Source organism: Pogoniulus pusillus, chromosome 41 (genome assembly GCF_015220805.1).
Source record: "Pogoniulus pusillus isolate bPogPus1 chromosome 41, bPogPus1.pri, whole genome shotgun sequence".
Taxonomy (NCBI): Eukaryota; Metazoa; Chordata; class Aves; order Piciformes; family Lybiidae; genus Pogoniulus; species Pogoniulus pusillus.
In genome coordinates this window covers 1,747,726-1,774,285 of record NC_087304.1, presented here as the reverse complement: position 1 = coordinate 1,774,285, position 26,560 = coordinate 1,747,726, and the positions used below count along the sequence as shown (strand labels likewise).

General features: G+C 53.1%; 1 protein-coding gene across 1 annotated transcript in view; it reads right to left on the bottom strand.

Moving 5' to 3' along the window:
* INSR (insulin receptor) overlaps window positions 1–26,560 on the bottom strand; it is a 59,617-nt gene that overhangs the window by 20,793 nt on the left and 12,264 nt on the right. The window contains exons 3-10 of the mRNA XM_064175014.1: window positions 11,272–11,587; window positions 8,864–9,009; window positions 8,016–8,160; window positions 7,560–7,774; window positions 5,399–5,525; window positions 4,577–4,827; window positions 3,386–3,553; window positions 2,516–2,717 (exon numbers count right to left, since the gene is read on the bottom strand). Coding sequence (XP_064031084.1) covers window positions 2,516–2,717; window positions 3,386–3,553; window positions 4,577–4,827; window positions 5,399–5,525; window positions 7,560–7,774; window positions 8,016–8,160; window positions 8,864–9,009; window positions 11,272–11,587 — 1,570 coding nt within the window. The remainder of the gene's footprint in view (window positions 1–2,515; window positions 2,718–3,385; window positions 3,554–4,576; window positions 4,828–5,398; window positions 5,526–7,559; window positions 7,775–8,015; window positions 8,161–8,863; window positions 9,010–11,271; window positions 11,588–26,560) is intronic.

Below are 26,560 nucleotides of genomic sequence, written 5' to 3'. Positions count from 1 at the left end.
GATTTTCATGGTGGCCATGTGAGTGACCTGTCCTGTCAGATGCTCAGGTTCAAGCTCTCCTTCTCCTGCCAGAGACAATCAGTGTCAGATGTCCAGAGCAGAGTGTGACAACTCACACACAGCATGGGCTGTGCTGGGGGATTTTAAAGCCTTAGCTACCTTAAGCCCAATGTTTCCACACACCTGAACCAGATCAGAGGAGGCAATCTGTCCTCCCCTTGTGCTGGCCAAAACCTTTACAGATTGGTCTGATTAACTGGACTGAGTTGGGAAATCCAGGAAAAAAAGCTGCTTTTAATAGGAGTAATGTCCCAGATCCTGCTCACTCTGTAACCCACTAATGCTGGCAGTGGCACAAGTGTGACAGGGACAGGGCAGAGTGACAGTGGAGTGTCCATGAGACCACACTCTGGACAGCAGCCATCCAGCTCCCCTGGTTCCACAGAACCAGAACAGCTGAGGCTGGAAGTACCTCTGGAGGCTGTGGAACCTACTGGCCCTGCTCCAAGAGGGGCTGCCAAAGCAGGTCGCTCAGGACTATGTCTGGTCAGATTCTGAGTACCTCCAAGGATGGAAACTCCACAACCTCCTTGGGCAACCCCTGTTTGCTCCAATCTGTGCAGAACTTGTTCTAATAAAAGAGCAAAGAACACAGGAGTGAAGAAACAAAGCATCAGCTTCTGATGGCCACTTTGTGCAGCTGCAAAGGGAGGTGACAAATGCACACTGGCTCCAACTGCAAAGCTGAGGATGTGGCAAGCAGCTTTTAGAGCTTCTGTTTGCCTTGCCAGTGGTAGAGCAAACTAACTCTCAAAACCTGTGACAGTGTCTCCTGAAGTAGCAACCAGCATGGTGAAGGAACTGCTTCTCTGACCTCCAGAGGGGTTCTGAGCAGGGCAGGGGAGATCAGATCTGGCTTGAGGCAGAGCCTTAGACAGACTGGATACTGCACAGGGATCAGACAGCTGGGAACAGGAGAGGAGGAGAAAAATGGCCAACAAGAAGACAAGACACCAGGGGAGTAACTTCTCAACTGCTGTCGCCTGCACCCAGCTCATATTATCTGCCAGCTTCATCTGTGAGATTCCTCCCCATGACTGGCAGAAGATCTCTTGTCTCAGGAGTAGCCAATACAGTGCCTGGAGAGGTGTCAGTAAACTCTTGGGAGCTACATAAACAGCACCTGAAGTGAGCCACACTCCACGTTCAGCCACCAGGCTCTAGCCAGGCTGAGCTGTGAGCCGGCAACAGCCACAACTCTCACAGGAAAATGAACTCTAATTTATATTGTCAGAGTCTGGAGCCTGTCAGAAAAGACAAGCAGGACGTGTCAGCAGGAAGGAAACTTTGCTGATAACCTCCAACAGCAAAAGGGCTGGTGCTCATGGTTTAGATAGCCTAGGGCAGTGGAGATTGCTTCCTTAGCAGGCTGACAAGGTGGCACATCCTGGTGGTTGGTTGCTTCCTCAAATACATACCCCAGAAACTGGCCTGAGCAGCATCCTGGGCTGGCTGCACAATAGACTTGAGGGAAAAAACAAAGAAAAGAAATCAGATTGTCAGAATTGTCTGCCTGCAGCAAGGAGAGCCTGGCTCTGGTGCATGGCTTGGTTCTCCTTTGCTTTTGAATATGTCCTGTCCTGGCACTGCTGCACAGCAAAGCCTGTCCTGAGCAGCAGCAACCGAGAAGAAACAGCAGGACTGGTTCTGCACAGGCTCCCAGGTGACAGCTGCAGGCAGCAAACCAGGCTGGCAGAGACACGCTCATGCACCCAGTGGTTTCAAATGCTCAGTGACAGTGGAGGAAGGTGGCTTTTGTCAAGCTGCTGACAATAAATCTTCATAGGCTAAGGGCAGGAAGAGGCTAAACTGGGAGCACAAAACGCTGACAGCGAGCAGGGTGAATAGCTGCAGGCTCTGCCTTGACTCCCAGCCCTCTCTGAGCTTCATTTGAAGTGTGAAGATATTCAACACCACTTAATGTGACACTGCCTGTGCCATTCAAAACAAGACATTCACCACCCACAGCAGCTGCATTCCTCATGGCATTGGAGCTATTTCCCAGGCTAAGTGCAAGAAGGCCACAAACGCTGTGCTGAAGGACAAGGCTGTGGCTTGGCAAACTTCCCTCCTGCTTCTCCTTTCTTTTGCCCTGGATGAAAAGCTGGACCACAAGGTTTGAGGACAGGAGAAAAGCAAGCAAGCTACTTCTGGCATTTTGGCATCACCCAAGTTTAAATGAGCTGCAGGCACTAAGCTCTTTCTTAGGGATTCTCACTTCATTCTCAAGCTCAGGAAAAGTCAGAGACAGGAAATCAAAGCAGGACCTTCCAGACCCGCAGCAACATCGGCTGGAGGTGCTCAGCTCTCACCAGTCTCCAAAACACACACCCAGCTAGGTTGGACTTGTGGAAGCCCAGAGCAGCTGGCACTATGGCCACAGCCAGCCCAGTGATTGTGTTTAACACTGACTGGCACCTCTCCAGCCCTGGACAGTGCTGTTTGGGCTCCCTACCTGGGCACAAACACTTCATTGTGCAGGTAGTTCTCGAATGTCTTGCGGAACGCAGACTCCTCCAGCTCCTTCTGTATCTGAGAGTCTGTTTTGGGGCAGGAGCAACATTCTCCACTGACTTCCTCATTTTCACTTTGATTATACTTCTGAGGGTCTTCAGATTCAAAAGGAGGAGACCACGTTCTTGAGGGCAGCTTTAATCCTGGGGACAAAACATTTTAATACAACTTGTGCCTGACATAGCAGAGACAGAGGTTTGTCCCTACAAAGACCCCCAAACCAGGGCACTCAAGATTCAAAGCATATCTGGGCACCCTGAAAAAAGTCAAACCTGAACACCTGCCCCTCTTTTATGACTAAAAAAGTCATATTGATTCAAACCACCTTTGATCCAAAGCTATGTTCTCTCTGAAACAGAGCTCAGGTGCTGCTGTGGTCATCCAGGTTCTACCCCAGCTCATCCCAGTTTAGCTACCACAGAGCAGCAGCTGAGATCTGGGGGGGGGCTCAGTGCAACTCTCTGTATGACTTTCAAAGCAGGCACAGGAAGACTCCAAAAATTAACTTGGCCACTGGAATTTTTTCTTGTATTACCTCCAGAGCTATTAGACTTCTTACTGAGCTTCAAAGGAACAGGTGCAGGAGGGAGATCCCCAAGGGAAAAACTCTGACTGCTTTGTGAAGAACATGGGTTTGGAGAGCTTCTGACTGGGCAGTAGCAGCTGGTGTGCAGTGTAAGGGAGCAGTGGGAGAACACAGCTGCACTCCAGCAGAAGGCCTGCAGAGCATCTCCACCACATGTGAGCATCTCCAGCAGTTGTGAGCACGCCTGAACTGAGAGGCTGGGGAGGCAGAGGAGCACAGGCTTACCTTTCAAGCAGTAATCCAGCTCGTAGAGCTCACTGTCCTCTGCCTGCTGCTGCCAGAACACCAGGTAGTGTGTGATGTTGCCATTGGGCTCCGAGGGAGGCTTCCACTTCAGAATGATTTGGGATGAGGAGTTGGAAACAGATATGGGATCCAATGGGACTGATGGAACTGTGTGGGTAGGAAGAGAAAGAGGTCACCTGCCCTGCTCTGCCTGTGCTTGACAGAACAAAGACAAGCACAGCCAGCATCATTCCCATGGGAACAAGCAGTGCTCTCCACAACAGGTCCCACTGACACCCAGCAGTGCTGCCACAGGACACTCCAGCAGGCTCTTACACGTGGCCACAGTTGCCTGATGGAAGAGCAGCACACTGGCACCAGCTCCCCAAGCAGGAGAGCCTGCACCCTTCCATGGCTCTGGGGACACCTTTCCACCAATGGAGAGTGGCTATGGCAGTGCCAAGTTTCATTTTCCCACCAATGGAGAGTGGCTATGGCAGTGCCAAGTTTCATTTTCCCACCAATGGAGAGTGGCTATGGCAGTGCCAAATTTCATTTTCCCACCAATGGAGAGGGGCTATGGCAGTGCCAAGTTTCATTGACATGGGACTAAGTCCTCCTGTCTTGGGCACTGGTGAGGCTGCACCTCAAATACTGGGTTCAGTTTTGGGCCCCTTGCTTCAAACTGGGCAACAAAGCTGAGGAAGGGTCTGGAGAACAGGGCTGGGGAGGAGCAGCTGAGGGACCTGGGGGTGTTTAGTCTGGAGAAGATGAGGCCGAGAGGAGACTTCATTGCTCTCTAGAGCTCCCCAAGAGGAGACAGGAGCCAGGTGGGGGTTGATTTCTTTGCCCAAAGAACAAACGACAGGATGAGAGGAAATGGCCTCAAGTTGCACCAGGGGAGGTTTAGGTTGGACATGAGGAACAATTTTTACCCTAAAAGGGTTGTCAAGCCCTGGAACAGGCTGCCCAGGGCAGTGGTTGACTCATCATCCCTGGTGGGATTTAAAGGCCATGTAGATGTGGTGCTGAGGGCCACAGCTCAGCAGCAGTGTTGGGTTAGTGGCCGGATTTGATCTTAAAGGGCTTCTGCCGCCTAAGTGACAACAGAACTCTGATTCTATGCTGACCCCCAGGCTGCTTAGGGCTGCTTCTCTCTCCCTGGCAGGGGGAGGGTGGGAGGTCACTGACCCGTGGCGTTGGTCTGCACGTAGATGATCTCGCTCTTGGCGCCGTAGGTTCGCCGCTCGTCCGAGAAGGTCACCAAGGTCTTGACGAACACCGCGTACTGCGTCCAGGGCTTCAGCCCCCTCAGCAGCCAGCCTGGCTGCGCCTGCGCCTTGGGCTCGTTGGAGCGGGGCGGGGGGTCCACGTCCACAACTGTCCAGCTGTTCGACCCGCAAGCATCCTGGCCGTCGAACTCCGTCACGTTTTGGTATGGGCTTCAGAAAAGGGAAGAAAAGAAAAGGCAAAGAGAAGTCTCAACAGAGTCCTAAGCCAGGGGGTTTAAAACAGCATTTCTGAAGGCATCATGCAGAAAGTATCTCAGAGGGACTACAAGCACCTCACAGGGAGCTCTGCAGCCTCATCTCCCAGCAGCATCATGCACCAGGTGCTGCTCCACAAATGGTCCCAGCAGCTAAACCCAAGCTCTTTAATTTCAGCTTTGTGAAAAATCAGCTTGGCAACCTCGATTCTAAAAGAGTATTTCCCACCTCAGAGGGAATAAAGCATTCAGCATCTCATGGCTATCATAGGGAGATGGTAAGGGCCACAGTCAGAGCCTGGAAGAGTTGGAACAGCTCAGGTCTGGACTGTCCTCACACAAGGGATTCTCTATGTACACAACTCACTCAGCCAAGGATCTTAATGAACACTTTTACACCAGGGCAATGCCAGAAAGTGAAGTGTAGAAGCCAGCCAAGTGCAGAGCCTGGGCAGCAGGTTGAACACCTGCTCCTCAGTGCCAGCTGCTGCTGGCAGAGCCCAGCAGGGCTGAGGGTGGTCACTTACGCTTCCTTATAGAAGAGCATAAAGCCCAGGAGGTCGCGGAAGTCGGGGGGCCAGTAGGGCTCCCACTTCAGCAAGATCTTGTCGTGAGAAGTTCTAATGGAAGAAAACTTCAGCAGCTCATTCTCACCTGTAACACAGAGAAGCCAAAGTGATTTCATTAAGGCTAAAATGAAGTAGTTCTGTTTGAATTATTTCTCAAGTTCCTTTTCTCCACAGGTGAAGGTGAGAAGCTGGCACTGCGAAGAGCTGCTGCAGAAAACCTGATCTGACTTTGATGCTGTTCCTGCCTTTGGCCTCAGCATCTCTCTAAGTTTTTTGCCAGCTTGGATGTTTCTCTGATTTTAGGAAAATGTCCCTGCAGAAAAGCAGAATCAAATTCTGTGAAGTTTAAGGTGATAGACTCTAAAATACCTCATGGCTGAAGCCAGTGCCAGGCTTTGTGGGGAAGGCTACAAAACCTGTCTGGATCCCCAGCTGTGCCCAGAAGCAGCAGGGTCCCTTTGCAGAGAGGAGGGAAGGACAACAGTGGCAGGAAGGTGGGGGCTTGAGGCTCAAAGGACACATTATGACAGGGTATGGCCAGGAAGGTGGGGTCCTGAGGCTCAAAGGACACATTATGACAGGGTATGGCCAGGAAGGTGGGGTCCTGAGGCTCAAAGGACACATTATGATAGGGTATGGCCAAGCAGCCCAGGGAGAACAATTGTGTAGCTCCAACAGGCTTTGCTGTCCCTGCAGTAACTGCACGCTCACAGCACTGCCCCAGAGCCAAGGACAAATGAGGGCTTCGCTTTGCTCTGCTTTGCTCTCTTTTTTTTCAACAGTGTGAAGGCTCCACTTGAAATGTAAAAACAAACAAGAAGCCAAACACGCTGGCAACCTGTGGTCTGAGGTCAGGGGTGGCACAGAGAATAGCTCAGCAGAGTCAAGCTAGAGCTGGCAGACAGAAGCGCAGCCGCCTGCTGCAGCTGCTTCCTAGAGCACAGCCAGCCAGGCTAGGAGCTGAACACAGCCCCAGAGGGGGGAGAAGCCTACCAGTGTCTCACTGGAGCTGCCCTTTAGAGGCATCTAATTCCACACTGCAGCTGTGATACACCTGAGGGTAGGGCTCAGAGCAGCTCCTCTTGCTGGCACTGCCAGTGTTTAGGCAGGCACTCACTACATGCCCTTCTTGCCACTGCACTGGCATGGCTGCCTTTGGTGATATTTGGCAAGCCAGATCAGGACACTGCTTCAACTGGAAGCTCTTCACTTCCATCAGCATGGAAGGGCAGAACTGGGGAAGGAGCTGTTTAAGTAGAGCGCCAGCACCAGATACAGAACAACAGCACAGCCATGGGATGATCTGAGCTGCTCTGCAGGCTGTGAGTGACTGCAACAGTTCAGTTAACGCTGGGAATCAGTGGCAATGCCCAGGTGTGCCGTGTGGCAGCTTGCACATGCCCCTGCTCCCTGTGCAGGCAGAACTTTGTGAGGCTGGGCAATGAATCAGAGCAGAGATGGCACAACCCAAGAGCAAAAGAAGAAACACTTTGCTATTTTTCACCCCCTATGACTTCAGCAGCCTGGTTCACCTGTGTGGCACAGAACGGGAACAAACAGCCGTGTTTGGGGTGCCCAAGTGGGCCTTGCTGTGTGCATGGAGAGAGCTCCAAGTTTAGAACCCCCTGAGCAGCAGAACAAAAACTGGAAAGCTGTCTCTGACTGTTGCCATGGCAACTCCCTCCTGTGGCTGCAGAGACGGGTGGGAGTCCTGCTCCTCCAGGACGCTTGCCCTGCGTGCGTGCTGCAGCCTCACGCCATGGGTAAGGAGATTAAAGCTCTCAACCAGGTGCTCGGCAGCAGCCCCGGGCTTGGCTGAGGCTGTGCTGTGCTGCACTCTCCCACTCAGTGCTGAAAAACCCACAGCTGAGCACACAAAGAGCAAACTTCTGAAGAGCAGTTGGCAAGGTGGCTCCTGGCCAGGTGGGGCACCCAGTGGCACTTTGACCGGGGCATGCTGACAGCGTCACTGCCATGCACAAGGAAGCTCTGGGCCACAGGCCTGGTGCTTTACCAAAGGGACAAGGACAAGCCTCGGGAAGACATCGTGGGGCAACAAGAGGAGAAGGAGGCAGAGGGCAAGCAGAAGGGTGCAGGTCTCGTTGATTCCCAGACTTACATGAGGCTTGATCCCCGTTGGTCTTCAGGGCGATGTCATTCCGCTCCTGGCGCCCCTTGGTCCCGGAGATCTCCTCCATCTTGTGGATTTCAGACAGGCACAGCTTGGGGTTGTAGTGGAAGAAGAGTTTGCCTCGTGCAATCGTGAGGTTGTGTTTACTCCAGTCCCAGAGCTGGCGAAGGTTCTGGTTGTCCAAGGCATAGAATGAGTAATTCCTGAGAGCAGGGATGAAGATGGGGTTAGAGAGGGGTCCACTGGGAACTCTTTTCTCCTGCGCAGACCCAGACACCAAAGAGCAAGGAGTGCAGCCAGCCTGCCCCGCGATGACTCAACCCATGGGCAAGAGACCATTTCAAACTACAACTTGGGAATTGTTTGCTGGCACAAATCACCCTGAGAGCACTGCTGCTCCTCACACCTGAGCGTTACAATCAACCCTCCCTTGAAAGCACTCACCCAGCCTCCAGCGTTTCTCCTCTTATCAGATGGAGCTTACGGAAGAAAGAGAGAGAGACCAAGGCGTAAGACCTGCGAATTTTGAGGTAACCTGAGATCTCTTCTATCAAGCCAAGATTTGCCTCCAGCTCAGCTGCTATGTTATCTGTGGAGAGGAAAACATCAGGGTTAGTCTCCTGACAACAGAGAGAAACGCTGATAGCAGAGTCATAGAATCAAGCAGGTTGGAAGAGATCTCCCAGACCATCCAGTCCAACCTATCATCCAGCCCTATCTGATCAACTAGACCATGGCACTAAGTGCCTCATTCAGTCTGTTCTTGAATACCTTCAGGGCCAGCAACTCCACCACTCCCTGGGCAGCCCATCCCAATGTCAATCACTCTCTCTGTCAAGAACTTCCTCCTAATATCCAGCCTGTACCTCCCCTGGCAGAACTTGAGACTGTGTCTCCTTGTACTGTTGCTAGTTGGCTGGGAGAAGAGACCAACCCCCACCTGGCTACAGCTTCCCTTCAGGTAGTTGTAGACAGCAATGAGGTCACCCCTGAGCCTCCTCTTCTCCAGGCTAAACAACCCCAGCTCCCTCAGCCTCTTCTCACAGGGGTTGTGCTCAAGGTCCCTCACCAGCTTCATCATCCAGACATATCAAAGAGAACTGCTTGCAATGAATTCCTCAGACCTGACAAAGACCAGCAAAACAACCCCAGGTGAGCATCTCAGGAACCTTCACTTTGTGTTCCTGAAGCACTCTGAGATTCAGAGCAGTCAATGCAGAACGAAATGCCCCAGCTCAGAGATGGTGCCACAGATGTGACACCCAGAACTCCTTGGCCCATGCAGCACTCACTTCCTCCACGGATGTTGATGACCAAGCTCCCGTTGACGATGGTGCAGCCGCGGAGCTCCTGAGCCGACGTCACCGAATCGATCGTCTTCTCCTTGCTGAAGTCACAGACCTTGGGGCATGGCCCCGCGCAGGGCGTGCAGTGCAGGCTGCAAAACAGGAGGCAGAGGAGGTGCTTTTGTAGAACCCCACCTGGGGCAGCTCCAGCAAATCCCACAGGCAGAGGATTCAGTGCCACCTGACAGTGTCCTAGCAAGGTGCCATGGGATCGACCTGCAGCGCACAGCAGACAGCTCTGGAGCTGCAACCAGCGCGGATCCTGCTGGCACTGTCATCTCCACCTTCCAAACAGCAATGCTTCTGTCCCTTCCTACACCATGGATCCCCAAACGAACTGGTTTTGACCATTCTGGAAAGTTCATCTGCCGTGATGCTGCACAGTGCTCTAAGGGGGTTCACACAATCCCAGCGTGGAGGAGTTAGAAGGGACTGCTAAAGCAGGACACCCACAGCAGCTTGCCCAGGATCACAATGGCCAGGTGGAGTTGGAAGCTCTCCAGAGGAGACTCCTCGACCTCTCTGGGCAGCCTGCTCCAGGCCTTCAGCACCCTCACACCAAACAATTTTCTCCACCTAGTCAGATGGAATCTTCTGGATTTCAGTTTGTGCCCATTGTCCCTTGTCCTGTCACTGGGCACTAGGGAGTCTGGCCCCATCCTCTTGGCCCCACCCTTTAGTTCTTGCTGCATTGCCCAAATGCCCTCTGGGGCTGCTCTTCTGCAGGCTCTCAGCCCCAGGGCTCTCACCCTTTGCTCCTCACAGAGCTGCTCCAGGCCCCTCAACAGCTTTGTGGCCTCCACTGGACTCTCTTCAGTAGCTCCCTGTCTCTCTTGAACTGGGGAGCCCAGAAGCAGACCCAGTACTCCATGTGTGGTCTCAAGAGGGCAAAGTAGATAGGGAAGTGAACCTCAAGATTTAGAAATCCAGCCTGTACCCTGAGATTGTTACCCAAACATGCAACTGAGGAGTGGGGAACTCATCTGGGAATCCTCTGAGCAGGGCAGAAAGCTGCTGCATTCAAAAGAAGCAAGCAAGCAAGGATGTGCCTTGTACTTTGGGGCAATGCTGCTACATGGCAGCAGGGCTCTTGTTGGCCCTGGTCGTAAGACCACAAGAATGTGCTTCCAAGGGGCTCAGAGAAGGAGATGCTCTAGGAAAAGGTCCTGCTGACAGCAGCCTGCAGGAGAGAGGTGACAGCTGCTGTTCCCAAGCACTGTTGACTCTGGGGCTGCTACTTCCTTCTTTGGATAAACAAACCAGGAAATGGAATAAAAAGCCCTGTTAAGAGTAAATTCCCTGAAATGATTAAGGCAGGAGCAAGCCCTTTGGAGCACAAAGCCAGCAGCACTCACAGGACATCTGACTCACCATAACAGGTAACAAACAAAGCTCTCAGTGATAAACAGCTCAACAGCACAAATAAGTGAGGCCCTTTGTCAGAAAGCCTGGGAATAGGCAGAGTGGCTGTTCCCTGCTCTGCTGCATGCTCCACTTGTTAGTTACATTGTCCATCCGTGTCTGGCACAGCTTGAACCTGCTCAATAAAAGTAATTACAGGGCTGAGGGGCAGATTCTGAGAAGGATGCACTCAGATACTGTGCTCTGCTCATTAGCTCAGTTGGCATGGCCTGGCAGCAGGGCTCCCCAGGCTCAGGTCTGCTTTGCAGGAGAACCTCCCCCAGCCTGCTGGCCACACTCTTCTGAGCGCACCTCGGAGCCTCTCCACTGCCTGTTTCCCTTATCCCACTCCATTACAGACAGATCCTCTCAGCCTGAGGACTCTTCCCTCCCAACTTTCTCAACCTGCTCTTCTTCCTTTTTCCAAACTGGAGAGCAAAGGAGAGAGGTCAAGGACAAAACAAAGCCCTGGCAGGTGGTGGTTTATGTTTATAGATATGTAAAGGTGAGTGCCAGGAGGCTGCAGCCAGGCTCTGCTGGGTGATGCCTGATGACAGCACAAGGGGCAATGGTGGAAGCTGAGGCAGAGGAAGTTTCATTTAAACATGAGTAGGATTTTTTTCCCTGTGAGGGTGACAGAACCCTGGCACAGGCTGCCCAGGGGGGTTGTGGAGTCTCCCTCTCTGGAGATATTCAAAGCCCACCTGGACGCATTCCTGTGTGATCTGCTCTGGGTGCTGCTGCTCTGGCAGGGGTTGGACTGGTTGAGCTTTGGAGGTCCCTTCCAACCCCTGACCTTCTGTGTGATTGTGTGTGTGAGCTGTTTGCTGTTGGTGTCTCGAGTCAGCAAGGCCTCGAGAGGTTAGAGCGGAGCAGTCAACCACCGCAGGTGCTCTGACGCCAAGCACAAACCCTCTGCCTGCTTGACAGGCCCACGGCAGCTCTGCACTCACTTGCTGGAGTTCATGATGTAGCCCGAGGGGCACTCGTGGACACACTCGTGGTTGTGGATGACATGGCAGCCCGACTCGCGGGCACTCCGGCACTTGTTGTGCAGCTCCTGGCAGAAGCCGAAGGTGACGCAGCGCCAGCCCTCGAAGCGGTAGAAGCCCTGGGGGCAGCTCTCCACGCAGCGCCCCTCCAGGTAGAAGTTGCGGCAGGCCACGCACTTGGAGGGGTTGTTGGGCTCCGTGCAGTCCCCCAGGCACTCGCTGTGGCAGCACTGCCCGTCCGAGGTGCAGCCCTGGGACTTGCAGGCAGGAGGACAAACTGTGGAGAGAAAGCACCGAAGGCAGTGAGCACCGAAGGCAGTGAGCACCGGAGCACAGCTCGGCAGGGAGGGGTCCGAGGAACAGCTTTTACAAGGAGCTGCTGAGGGAGCTGCTTGGATGAGGGACAATGAAAATGGGCCTGGAGGGTAGAGGAGCTGACAGCTGCCCTGGAGAGGTTGGCATCCTGGCAAAGCACTGAGTGGCACAGGGCACCTGCTCAACGCTGCTGCACACAACCGTTTTGTTTTCATTTACTATGGGAACTCACCCTCAAAGCCTGGAGCCTACTGACACCTTTTGAACCCAGCTGCAATGATTCACAGGGCAAAAGCTTCCTCAGTTCTAAGCTGGAAAGGTTTTTGGAAGATGCAATTAAACCTATTTTTACCCTGATCTAACGTTTCTCTTCTCCCTGTTCTACAAGCTCCTGCTGTCTGCAGGCAGTGTGAGGAGAGCAAAGCAGCCATGGCAACACCTCTTCTTTTTTCCACCAAGCACCAGAATATGTCAATCACTGTTTTGCACAAATCCTGACCACACAAGATCCTGAAGGGATCTCATCTTGCCACTGTCAAGGCACTGCCTGCTGGAAAGCAGCTCTCCAGCACATCTTCACCTACTCATCCAGCTGAGGTGGCTCTGGACGGGTCAAGCGAGCTTTGGTTTGGGTTTTTCACTGCCATGTTGCACTTTCACTGCAGGACAGCATCAAATAGGCCTGTGCTGACCAAGTCCACCTCATTACCTCTTCACCACCAAGGTTTGCAGTTTTCAATAGCTGTCGCTGACTCACTGTAGACTCACCTCTTGGCAATGAGGTGGCACTTCTGGGAGCCATGGCATGGTGAGGTACAAAGTAAGGTGGCACAGGGTATGTTTAGACATAGCACATACACAGCCCCAGCCTCTGGCTGATGCTGTGGGACTCCTGGACAATGTGGTGCCTCCTCCTCAGCACAGGGAAAGGACTCCTCTCCCTCCACTCCTCCAAGGAGAAAGTCAAAAGGCAGCTTCATAAATCCTAGACAGAACAGCTATTTTGGGGCAGGAGCAGAAGCCACCATGTTGTACCACAAAAGCTGCTGCAGGAAAAGTGTTTCAGCACCAGCACAGGAGCAGAGCTGCTCAGCACAGCCACAAAACCTCTTGCTCAGAGCTGTAAGAGTGGGACTTCTACAATCCCTGTCCCCAAGATGACAGAGTAATGCTGAGCTGGTCTGCCCTGGATGGGGGAGAAATGGAGCCGACAGAGGCTCAAACCTGTTGTTCCAGGGGTGAATAAATATTTAACTAGCTAGAGTAGCTCCAGAGACTTGGGAAACAAAGCATTTGACAAAGCTTTCTGATTATAGATTCAAACTGACATTTCTTCATGCTGCTGAGGCCCAGCTTGGGGGGGGACACACAAAAGGCAGCAGAGTCAGCGCAAAGGAATTTCTACCTCTATGCATCGCTCCCATTTCACCACTTCCCTGTGCTCCAGGTGGAAACAAAACACACTGGTACTGTAAACAGATTCCTGAGCAAACAGAGAGAACCAGGAGATCAATATTTAACAGGCAAGTAATCTAGCATTAAGCTGATCAGCTAATAAACAGTTTGGCTGAGGATTACTGTACGATACAAAACAGTTGTGTTAGCTGTGCCTGGCTTTCTGCTAACAGAGCAGCAAAAGGAGAGGAAGAAAAGACAAATCACTCAGGATCAGCTTTGCTGTTGCTGTGGGATCCTCTGTCACTGGGTGGGATTAAACAGCAATGTCCTGGGAGCGCTGGATCGAGTATTCACAGCGATGGTGGTTTGGGTATGGTGGGAGGTACACAGCTCACGGACAAGACCTTCTAAAGCAGATGTGTGAGCAGCAAGGTGCTGCATACACACTGTACAGGGACAGCATTCACACAGGGACCTGTTGGAGAAGGTGCAGAGGAGGCCATAAAGACGATCAGGGGGCTGCAGCACCTCTCCTACAAGGCCAGGCTGAGAGGGTTGGAGTTGTTCAGCCTGGAGAAGGGAAGACTCCAGGAAGGCCTTGAAGCAGCCTTCCTTAGCTGCAGCACTGTGCAGCAACAAGCCCTGTCCACGGGAATGTGGCTCAGTAGAGGCAGTTTGGGCTACCACGGGTCCACTCAGCCGGTGGGGCCACCACGGGTGCCCTCGGCCAGTGTGGCCATCAGCCAGGCACCCTGCAAGCTGCTCCGCTGGAGCCAGCAGCAAGGAGCGAAGCCGTCCCGCAGCACCAGGTCCTGCGCCAGGCTGCGCTGCGATTACTGACAAGGCACTCAGGAGGCTCCAGATCCAACAGAGTCCAGGACAGAAAACAACTGCGGCAGCAGAACCGCCCTCGGCCACAGCCAATGCGTTCGCTGCCTGCGCGGGAGGCATCCAGCGCTGCTATCTGCACCACGCAAACAGCCTTAACCCCTTGCCCGCCGCCCGAGCGGGCTCCCCGCCCGGCCCACGCCCCCCACCGCCTCCCGACTCCTCAGGCTAGCGTGGGCTCTGCTCACGGCCTGCCCTAAGCTCCGGAGCTGTGCTTCGAACCGGGGGAAAAAGCTTGTGGGAGGAAGCCAGGAGGAGCCCGGCTCTGCGCAGCGCCGAACGGCTCCTGGCTGCTGTCAGCCTGCAGGAGAGGCACAGGAGCGGAGCTCAGATCCAGGTGCTGCAGCCAGTCCCGCGGGGCGCAGCACTGCCCCTGCCTCCTGACAATGGCTGCAGTGCCACAGACACGCACCCGGGACAGTCCCACACACACGCACGGACTCCAGCGCGGATCTGTCAGTCCCTCTGGACTGTGGCTTGTGTCCTTCAACTATTTCTTCACATCACCAAGACCAGAAATGCAGAAACCTAAATCCTAAAGCCCACCAGTGGCAGTTCTTGGGCTACGCAGGGCAGACTGCTCCCAGGGTATTACAGCAGCAGTAACCTGGGAAGAGCACAGTTATGAAGGTCACCAGACTGGACTTCTGATGGCCTGTGGCTAACAACAGCAGCTCTGCCAGACCCTCCTGAATCTGCAAGAGAAATGGAGAAGCTACAACAGCAAAAGCCCGGGGAGTGTAAGATGCTTCTCGTGAAAAGGACATTGGCTGCGGACAGCGAGGCTCAGGAAGCACCAGCGGACGTCCAAACTTCGTGTCCCTTAGACACAGCACTTCACTGCTCTAGCTGCAGGGGTCCCTCCCTCCGCTCCAGCACCAAAGCCAGCCCAGCACCGACCCTCCCAGCAGGCGCCGACCCCAGTGCTGAGATCCACCCGCAGGATTTCGGCTCCAGGCACCAAGTCGGGGCAGAGCCAGTGCCAAAGAAAGCCAAGGTTTGACAATCGGCACTAAAATTAAAGTGTTATTTATAAAAGCAGATCCTGCAGTACACGGGGCCATGACCCTGCTGCCCCGCCAGGCGGGAGCCTCAGGAGGTCCCCACTCACACAGGAACAGCTACAATGAGCCGCAGGTGCCTCCCTTCCCACAGACAGCCACTTCCAAGCACAACCCTGTCCAAGAGCGTCAAGGAAGCTCTTCCCACTGACATTTCTCAGCACAGCCTCACATCTCTTATCTCCTCCATCAGTAAGGAGAAGAAAAAGCTTGTTCTGCCTCCCAGCCCTCACACAGGTTACGTGCTACAGGGAATGTCTCAAAGATTCCAGAACGGGACCAGCATCGCTTGCAAGCTGCCTGTGCTCGGCTGCTCCCCACCAGCCATGCTCCCAGCCAACAGCAGTCACAGCAGCAAAGCCAGCAGAGACGCTGGGCCTGTGGCCTGGGGGGAGTCAGGAAATGTGAGCTGAGAAAAGATAAAAGCGTTTGGAGTTGTGTGGTGCCTTGTCCTGTGGTGATAGTGGAGGATATGGAGGTCTGTGAAAGGAGGAGATAGGGGAAAAGGTTGAGCTCTGCTGGTGATAGAGTGAACAAAGGGAGACCTCTCCAGAAGCTCAGCCTCTTCCACGTCAGCCTTCTGCTGCCTCCACTCAGAGTGCCATCAGCTTCTGCACTGCTCGCGTGTGAACGATGCCAAGGAGCAGGGAAGACTTGCCAGGAGGAACTCCACACACAGACACTTTTATAATGTATGGAAGTATACTTTACAAAAGTCATCTGAATGTGATGAAGCCTGGAAGAAGTCATCAGCCCCACTGGAGCCACTTCACCTTTGGCCACTGGCTCTCCGTTTCCTTAGGAAGCTGTGACCTCTGCAAAGGAGTTTCTGCAGCTGTCGCAGCAAGGACACAGGGCAGCCCCTGTACCCAGAGCCCTGCCTGGAGAGCCAGGAGTGGTCAGGCACTGGCACAGGCTGCCCAAGGAAGAGGAGTCACTGTCTCAGAACACATGTAGACATGGCACTTGGGGAGCACAGGGGTGCTGGGCTGATGGCTGGACTCAATGACCTCAGACAGCTTTTCCAACCTTAAAGATTCCAGGAGTCTGTTCTAACTTCAGAGTCGATGCTCACTTCTTTGGCTGGAGCTATCAAGACAGCCCAGATGCCAATCTCTTATTTTCAGGGCTGAGCTCTTCCTGGGCTGCAAACCTCAACTATGAAAGTCTCTCACTTTCTCCCACTGAGCCTTTGGTACAGGCTCTCATTCCACAGATTTTCTGGGCCATTCTGTTTCTCTCTCTTGAAGGTTTTCATAGAATCACAGAATCATCAAGGCTGAAAAAGACCTCTAAGATCATCAAGTCTAACCTCCAAGATCAAGCCCACTCCACTTCCATGGATGCCTCCCACTGGGCTATGCCCAGCGCTGCTCAGATGAGCGAAGGCCACAGCACGGTTTGGCACTGCAGCATCTCCAGCAGGGCACATCGTGCTCACAGCCTGGCAGCAAGCCCCGTGGGGCCTAAGCCTAGAGAGCAAAGCACCTCTCCCTGCTGGGAGCTGAGACAAAGCTTTTAAAAACAACCAGGATGAAAAATTAAACCTCCAGACTGTTTTCATTCTCCTGGGACCTTTCCACCGAGCTGATTCCCCAGGCAGGTAAAAAACAACTTGCAGAAATCTGTCTCAACCGCTGGCAATTGAGCTTGGAGCAGCAAAACATGAAGTTTGATTTGAAAACACAGCAGCACTGTGAGGCAGGACCAGTGTCACAGAGTGCACCCAAGGACAGCAGCGAGAAGCTGTAAATACTTTACCTAGTGTCTACAGCAGTGCTGTTGTGCCATTCTGCAGCAAGCAGATCAAGCCTGCTCCTTGTACTTTGTGTTCAAAACAAGGTGACAGAGCTTAGTGCAGCAGAAGGGATCAGCAGTGGCCACCCCCCTCTGCCTGCCTGCTGGTTCTTCCCTACTGTGCAAGCCCCCAGAATGTCACTGAGTCCTCGGGCAGGCCCAGAGGCCCCAGCCAGCTATCACTAAATATAACCCCCAGGCAAATCGATACTAACTCAGTGCCTCTGATAGCTTCTAGCTGGACATGGTTAAGAAGCCTCCACAGCCACTCCTATTCCTCAGGTATCTGAGGGGTGTGAGGCCAGAAATTGCTGAGCTTCAGCCCAGCCATTTAGAAGACAGGCACAAAGTGAAATCTGTCCCCTACAAAAGCAGCAGAAACATTGGGTGCACCTCAGCTCTGGGCAGCACAAAGAGTGATAAGGAGCAGTTCATCTGAACACAGTTTGGACATCATGACATCATTAGGGGACTGGGATATCTCTCTGATGAGGAAAGGCTGAGGGACTTGGGGCTTTAGAGCCTGGAGAAGAGACTAAGGGAGAATTTTCTCAATGTGGATCAGTTCTTCAAGGGTGGGTGTCAGGAGGATGGGGCCAGACCTTTTTGGTGGTGCCCAGTGACAGGACAAGGGGCAATGGGCACAAACTGGAACACAGGAAGTTCCCTCTGAACATGAGGAGGAACTTCTTTGAGGGTAGCAGAGCACTGGACCAGGCTGCCCAGAGAGGTGGTGGAGTCTCCATCTCTGGAGTTGTTCAATATGCACCTGGATGCCATCCTGTGCAACCTGCTCAGGGTGAACCTGCTGTGACAGGGGAGTTGGACTAGATGTTCTCCAGAGGTCCTTTCCAAGTCCTATCATTCTGTGACCAGCCACCTATGTTGCACTGGATTCTGTGCATGGGAAAAGAGGATGTACAATTCAGACCAGGGATGAGCTCTGCTCATGGTTTTACTCACAGCTAGGAGGGTGCTGCCTTGTTATGCTTTGTTAACTTCCAATCCTCATCACAGCTGAAGGATTTGCTTCTACCTTTCAAGGGCTGAGACACTGCCTGGAGCTCTCATTGAAGCTTCACCTTAATATTTAACTATATATTGCTCCTCCTGATGTACAGCATCTTGCAAACATCCCTGCTCACTCTGACCTACTCAGATCAAACCTACCCACACATGCTGCAATCCCAAGAGACCCAGGAGAATCCCACTGAAGTGATCCAGGCAGTCATGGATGTCCCAAAGGTGTAACTGTCTGTAAAGTGTCCCCACTGTGTTTGTATGCAGACCTCTGCTTGCTGAACCAGCAGGATGTGACTCACCTCCCTCCCAAGGCTGGTGACTCCCTCAGCACAGTGCTGGGGGAAAGCTTCTCATCAGGCTGAGCTATCTTGTGCTCAGCAGCAGGGACTGAGCAGAGTGAGAAGCCAGCAGCTTAGTGCTGAAAGGGAAGATGCAGCTGGACAAAGCATGGAAGAGAAGAACCGGAGCTGGTGTCTGTCCTGCAGAGAAACAGACACACGAAGAGGTGCAGCAGTGCTTTACCATGTGCTGATGGTCCAAGACCAAGGTCCAGCTCCTTTTTCCTAACACAGGCCCAAGACAAGCTGCTGCCTTTGCCTTACAAACCTGCCCTGAGGCTGAGGAGTGACAGAGGTGAAGCAGGAGGTGAGGTTCAACCTTTGCTTTCTGCAGTGATAAGAGAGGGACAGGAGTGCTTTTCTCAAGGCTGCAGAGGATGGTGCAGCAAACAAGGCCAGAAAGAATGGAAGCTAAGCTAACACTGTGAGCTGCGTGGGGGCAAGGAAGGCTGCACGACAGATGTGTGCTGGAAACAGATGAGCAGAGCCTGGCCTGGAACAGGAGCAAATCCACACCAAAAGGGAGGCACAGGTTAGAGCAGAGGGGAAAGTAGAGTTGTCCATAACAAAGGTAATGAAATGGGTGGAAGTACAAGATTAACCACAAGGAGATTGAGCTGATAACTAATGATCTACACAGGAATGTCAGACAGAGGTTAAGATTTTAATCTGGACAGATTCCATAGCAGAGTGAGGAATTGTAAACAGAGATCCTGAAACTTAACTTCTGCTTCTGGGTGAAGAGCTGAAAAGAAGCAGAGAGAAAGGAGAAATACAACTTGTTCCAGATGTCCCCTTCCCACCCCACTTCCCAGAAAGGATGAGAGGTGAAGGATCACCTGAAGAGCAGCTGTGCAAAGGAAGAGCTGGAGGATGCCGTTTCCCGTGCACAGAGCTAAGCAGCTCTGCCAGCCAGGGCTCTGCCCGTGTGCCCAGGAGGCACAGGGGCATTCAGCACACTGCCCAAACCCAGGCCAGCCCCGGAATGGCTGTGGTGGGAATCTGATCACAATGCCAGTCTCTGTCCCACTGCAGCCTCTCCAAGGGTAAAGGGCTTTGCTCTGTGCCAAGCCAGGCTGAGTAACGGAGCCAGCAGCAGAGGGAAGGCGACTCTGGGTCTCCAGCAGCCTCTCCCATCAGGCAGCACCCTTGGCTGCTGGGCTGCTGCCTTCTCCCAACAGAACTGGCAGGAGGCAACCTGGCAAACACTAACCCAGAGCAGTTCCAGCCCCTCCAGTAGCCAGCACACAGAAGGCCTCAGCAGAGGGCTGACACAGATCCTCCTGCCACCAGACTGATTTCCCACCTAGCTACATCCCAAGCTGAGTATCATGAAGCACATCTGCCAGTAACCCAGGAGGGGTCTGCTTCCCCCTGCCCCTACCCTTATTGTTTTCTCTGTCACATCCAATCTGGGGAAGGAGAAGTGGCTGCAGTGTCTCCCTGCCAGGGGTAACAGATCAGAGGCACACACTGCATGCAGCCATGTCAGGGCCTCTCAGCCACTCCAGTCATTTTGGCCTCCTCAGCTCCTGTCCACTCCTCCATACACTCCTCTCCCTCTGCCCTAAGCTGCAAGCCTGCTCTCCACAGTTTATTTCTAGGTGTAAGACTTTACTTAGCAGTACTGAAATAGATCCTGTTTGCTTGCAGTCCCAGAGCCAAGCACTCCAGACCTCTCCATGAAACGTGGGTTTTATTTACTACTTGTCCATTTCCAAGCCATTCAGTGCAGAATGTGGCTCTGCACAAGCTCTCCAGCTCAGCTCTACCCAGACAGTTATCTGCTTATTGGCTTCTCATTCCCTGCGGGGTCTGACCTATAGGATGTGCTGTGCCACACCACTGCCTCCCTAACCAAAGCAGCGAACAAGAATTGATGACAGTGACCAAAGCCACACAAACTAACCCTAAGGAAGAACAAATTGCTACAAGCCAGTACAAAACCACTCAGACCACTGCAAAAGACATCCTCAGAGCTGTCAGAATGGTTACAATTCCATTTTACCTCATATCTCTGCTGTGGCAAACGAAATGAAACTGTCACTGAGTCACTTCATACCAGAGTAAGGAAGTGCTGTAGCAGTAAAGGTTCACTGTCCACCCCTTCAACTTGGCTGTGCCATGGACAGAAGCAGGATCTGCTTACACAACACAGGGCTGGTGCGAGCCAGGGCTGCTGGAAAGATTCAGCTTGGATGTTTATCAGCAAAGGAGTCAAGATCTGGGCTCAGCAGCCCTGACCATCAGCACTGGCCATGGCAGAGCCACTGAGGCTGTTCAGAGCTGTCTGCCTGATACCACAGCATGGGCCACAACACCTGCCCAGCCCTGAATGGGGTCATTGCTCTGTGCATGAACTTATGGAAACAACCTCACAGTAACCTTACAATGGAGAGAGTCCTCTGGAGGAAAGCCAAACACCCCACAGCCCAGAGTTACCCTGCAGGGAAGAGAGATGGGCCATCCTCTGCAGGAAGGGCAGAGCTGTATCAGTGTCTCCAGAGACAAGGAGGCTTTTTCTGAAGCAAATGATGGAGGTTTCAGATCTCAGCACAGAGATGCTGCTACTGCAAACAATCAGCTGGAAGGGGGCTGAGAGTGCTCGAGGTGCTGCCCACTCCATCCACCTGCTCGAGGCCAGACTCAGTACTTGACCAAGACATTTCTGACACTGCCCAAAGCCAGCTGAAATCTCAGTTCTGCCTGGAGGGGCTACCTGCACTCACTGAACTTCACTGAGGTCAAGCTGCTCAGCAGGTCACACTGAGCAGCTCCACGCTGCAGACATCCAGTGAGGCACAGAGAAGGGCACAGAACCACCCAAGAGGCTGAGGGCAGTGCTGGGAGGAGGTGAGTGGCATCCAAGTCCACGACCTTCCACAAAACACAGCCCCCTCGACAGCTTATTGCCAAGTGCTGCTCAGCCTCCTGCAGCCCCAAAGCAAGGACTGCATTTGGGAGCAGGCTTCGGGGGGCTGTTACTGCAGAGGTTAGGCACTGCCAAATCTGAGCACCCAGAGTCCTGCAGCATGTCTGAAGAGCACAATCTGGAGCTGCTCTGCTATCACTGGCTGCAGTGGGTGGAAAAGCAAGGCACTGCTCCTTGGTGCTGATCGAGGAGGACAAGGCAGCAGCTCCTCCTTCCCCAGCCCAGCCACGCACAACACCAGCACATTCTTCTTATCACACCCAGCAGGCCCAGGCCCTGCACAGCCTCACAGGAGAACATTTTTGACTTCCCAGAACAAAGCCTGATGCTTGGAGCAGATACCCAGCTCGGGCAGACCCACAGGCTGGTTTTGTGGCTGAGATACCTGAGGTCTGAGTGCTGGAGGAGCAGCCAAACACTGCAAGAATCAGTTAAGCAGCTCTGAGATAAGGTTACTGGAGTAGGGAAGAAAAGCCTGAGGAAAGGGCAATGGACAGATGGCACCTGACAATTCAGGAACTGCAGAAACCTGCCAAGGAGCTGAGAGGTTCATGATGAGGGGAAAGGGCCTCGAGTTGCACCAGGGGAGGTTTCAGTTGAATATTGGGAATGATTCCTTTCCTGCAGGAGCGGTCAGGCATGGGAACAGACTGCCCAGGGGGTGCCCAGGAAGATGGTGGAGTCCTCATCCCTGGAGGTGTTCAAAAAATGTGTGGACATGGCACCTGGGGACATGGGTCAGTGGCCATGGTAGTGTTGGGTTGATGGCTGGAGTGGGTGTCCATAGAGGGCATTTCCAACCTTAATGATTCTGTGGTTGGAAGTTGTTTCAGACAAAGCCTCAGCTTCCACAGCAATGCTCCACACAAGACTGGAGCTGCTGCACCTTCTGCTTTCACTCCTGCCACAAACCCCAAGCCCCAAATCCAGAGAATTGAGTGAACAGAGAAAGAGTTTATTGAGCTTTAAGGGCTTGGCTTCCAGTGCTGTTTGAAAACAAACCCCTTTAGTCCTCTGAGCTGCACTAAGGCTGCACTGGGTGAGCCCTGCAGACAGGCAGACATCAACCCAGGAGCTCCATTTCCTCTCTGGCTTTGGGGAGCTTTTGAAGGGTACTTACAAGGGAGCTCTTGGCCTCATTCATCCCAACCTGAAGCTGTGTAAACACATCCAGCAGGACCAGCTGTGACATTCAGAAGGGACTGAAGACCAGAAAAAAACCAAGTCCTGTTTGGTTTATTAAATCACTTCTGTTATGTTTTCACTACCCATAGAGCAGAGCTGGTTTGTCTTTGCAGAAAAGACAACAAAAACATCTGTCTGACACTCTGGTTTCAACGAACACTTCAGTGCTTCCCCTGCTCACCACGGAGCAGCCTCCCTGCAGGGCTGCCCTGCAGCATGGATGCCTACCGAGTTAAAAACGGCAACGCCACTGTGTAGCCCACGGAGCCGCTGAATGCATTGGGTTGGGAAGGACCTTTAAAGGTCACCCAGTCCAACCCTCCTGCAGCAAGCAGGGACATCCCCAACTAGATCAGGTTGCTCAGAGCCCCATCAAGCCTGACCTTAAATGTGTGCAGAGCTGGGGCCTCAACCCCCTCCCTGCACAACCTGTTCCACTGTCCCACCACCTTCAGAGTACAGAACTCCCTAATATCCTAAATCTCTCCTGCTCCAGTTGTCCTTCGTCCTGTCACACCCAGCCCTTGTCAAAAGTCCCTCCCCAGCTCTCCTGTGGCCCCTTCAGGTACTGGAAGGCTACTCTAAGGTCTCCCTGGAGCTGCCAAGCTAGCAGCTTTCCCCCAGACACTAAGTAATCCTTCTCCTGAACAGGCAGGATCAGACTCGGCCCTCCTTGCATCAACAGGGGAGAAAAGACCAATCTCCACCTCACTACAATCTCCTTTTGGGCAGTTGCAGAGCACCAGAAGGTCTCCCCTCAGCCTCCTTTTCTCCAGGCTGAACAACTCCAGTTTCTTCAGTGCTTATCACCAGCTTCCTGAAGCTCCTTGTTAGCACAAAGCATCCTCTTGCCCTGCCTCAGCCCTCTCCTCCATAGCAGCTCTGACCCAGTTTTGAAAAGGAGAGAAGGAAACTCCACATTAGAACCTGTTAGGACATGAAGAGGAGCTGATGTCCTGCCCTGCTCTTTCAGCTCCTTTCAGTACAGACTCCAAGGCAGCCAGACCCAAAGGCAAACCTGACCCTCGCTCTGCCAGCATCCAGCCCTGCACACAGCCAAAGGGAATCTTCTGCTTGTCTGAAATGTCACAGCCAAAATAAAAGCAACGACTCTCAAACAATGTCAGCACTGAGCCCCCCCAGCACCCTTCTCTGAAAACTCCAGATCAAGACCATGAACACAGCCTGCTGTAATCTGCAGTATTCCAGAGACCGAGCTTTGGCCATTTGCTCACTGCCAGCAGCCGACTCTGATCACAGCAGCAACTGAAATAGCTACAGACACGTCCCGGAGCCCAGCACTGCCCTCGGCTTCAGCCCAGGACCCCAGCCCAGCCTCCTTTGCTTCCAGCTAACCAAGAGCCCAGCTAGCAGCTCACTCACAGCCAGCGACAGCAGCGACAGCAGCGACAGCAGCGACAGCAGCGACAGCAGCGACAGCAGCGACAGCAGCGACAGCAGCGACAGCAGCGACAGCAGCGACAGCAGCGACAGCAGCAGCACTGAACTCCCTTGGAGCACCAGAGAAGTGGCAGCTTGGCTTCCTCCAGCACACCCCCGGTGATGCCCCAGCTCTGCCTTCATCAAAAGGTCCTGAAATCTTCACCTCTTTAGCTTGAAACAACCTTTGCACTGCCCACACCCAGGGGGTTTTGACCTTTTCTGTGGTTTGTTTCGCAGTGTCTGGGGTTTTCTGGATGCAAGATGCATTTACAGGGACAATCCCTGTCAAACCCAACTCCTGACAGAGATCTTCCAAGGAGCAACAGATTTTGGTTGGTCTCCTCACAGCGAGTCACAGACTCAGTAACGCTGGCAAAGCCCTCTAAGGTCAAATTCCAGCCATCATCCCAACACCACCATGCCCTCTAAACCACGTCCCCCAGCACCACGTCTGCACACCTTTTGAACCACCTCCCTGGGCAGCCTGTTCCCCTGGGCCCCTCCACAGCCTTCACAAGAAATATTTCACCCTAAACTGAAAGAACCATTGCTTGCACCCCACATTCTGGGCCATATTCCAGTCCCCAGCACCACGAGTCATAGAATCACAGAATCAAACAGGTTGGAAGAGACCTCCAAGATCATCCAGTCCAACCTAGCACCCAGTCCTATCCAGTCAATTAGACCATGGCACTAAGTGCCTCAGCCAGGCTTTACTTGAACACCTGCAGGGACAGTGACTCCACCACCTCCCTGGGCAGCCCATTCCAATGCCAATCACTCTCTCTGCCAACAACTTCCTCCAAACATCCAGCCTAGACCTTCCCTGGCACAACTTGAGACTGTGTCCCCTTGTTCTATTGGTGGCTGCCTGGAAGAAGAGACCAACCCCACCTGGCTGCAACCTCCCTTCAGGTAGTTGTAGACAGCAATGAGGTCAGCCCTGAGCCTCCTCTTCTCCAGGCTAAACACCCCCAGCTCCCTCAGCCTCTCCTCATAGGCTTTGTGGTCCAGGCCCCTCACAGCTTTGTCACCCTTCTCTGGACACGCTCAGGGTGCAGGGGTCTGGGCTGCATCTCACCGCGAGCACCACCGCGGCAAAGCTGCTGCTTGGCAAGGGTGGGAGCGGAGCAGTGAGATCAGTGGGTGGCAGCTCCCATCTGGCATCTGGCAGAGCCGAGGGGGGAAAAGTACAAATAAAAGGCAGTTCTTATCAGATCTCCAACTAAAAGGAGCAACTCCACTCCGTGTGGTAGCCACTGGAAACATTTCTTTTGTGCTTGAAGTTTTAAAAATACCTCACCCTGGAGGCTGGGTTCGGTGCTCCGAGACCCTTTCCCATACAGAGGTGATAAAACTCAGCTCGTGGTTACAGACATTCCCAGCACATAAAAATCACAGGAAGCTGTTGCTAGGTAATATTTCTACCTAAGTAAACATCACAAAACGTTTCCCACACACACCTCTGAACTTTGTTATTCAAATCTGCCTTGAAGATGTTCTGAGCTGCAGGATTTCACCTCCCAGCCGCCCGGTGCTGCTCGGCGGCAGGCAGCAATCGGCTCCTGAGAGCTCCTACCAGGAAGCCAAGCTCCTGAAGCTACTCTGCTGTTCCTTACCTGCCCTAGAATGCTCCCTGGACAAATCTCAGGAAAATTAAAGAGCCTCTGTTGTAGGCCAAGTCCCCAGACCTGCCTCCCCAACACCTTAACAAATTCTGGACCAACACTGTTGCTTTCTGGAGCAGCTCCTTTGTCTGTCAGCTACTCCAGGCTGTCACCCTTCCAGCAGCTGTTTCACTAACCCCTTCCATCGGCCCAAAATGTTCCACAGAATCAGTTAGGGCTAGAAGGGACCACAAGGATCATCCAGTTCCAACCCCTCTGCCATGGGCAGGGACACCTCACACTAGATCAGGCTGTGCAGAGCCTCATCCAGCCTGGCCTTAAACACCTCCAGCAATAAGGCTTCAACCACCTCTCTGGGCAACCCCTTCCAGGGTCTTACCACCCCCATGCTAAAGAACTTCTTCCTAACATCCAGTTTGAATCTCCCCATTTCCAGCTTTGTTCCATTCCCCCCAGTCCTATCACTCCCTGACAGCCTAAAAAGTCCCTCCCCAGCTTTCTTGGAGCCCCCTTCAGATACTGCAAGGCCACAAGAAGGTCACTTCAGAGCCTGATCCTCTCCAGACTGTGCAGCCCCAACTCCCTCAGTTTCTCCTCATATTAGAGCAGCTCCAGCCCTCTCCTCATCCTCATGGCCCTTCTCTGGACACCTTACAGCACCTCCAGATCCTCTTGTACCAGGGGCTCCAGAATTGGATGCAGTACTCCAGGTGGGGTGTCAGCAGTGAGTAGAGGGGGAGGATCACTTCCCACTTAATGTACTTCCCACTTTGAAAGAATCACAGAATGATTTAGGCTGGAAGAGGCCTTTAAGACCATTGAATCCAGCCTCTGTTTCCAAGGTTGGTGTCTTGTCAAATCACAGCCTGCACTAATGCAGAGACACAACTTTGGCTTCATGGCACAAGGCAGGGTGAGAGATGGGAGAAAGCTGATCCACAAACCTGCAGTGACTCATGCCCCAAGGAACACAGAGTTCCTGCCAGTGTGGAGGCCCAAGATGAAGAAGATAAGAACACCTACAAAGGTTCCACTTGGGATGAACAGGAGAACTCGAATTTCATGGAGCGCACTGCGTTGAAAGGGACCTCCAAAGGTCACTCAGTCTGCAGTCAGCAAAGACATCCTCAACTGGATCAGGTTGCTCAGAGCCCAATCAAGCCTGACCATGAATGTCCTCACCTGGGCCTCCACCCTCTCTGGGCAACCTCTTCCAGTCACAGAATCACAGAATTAACCAGG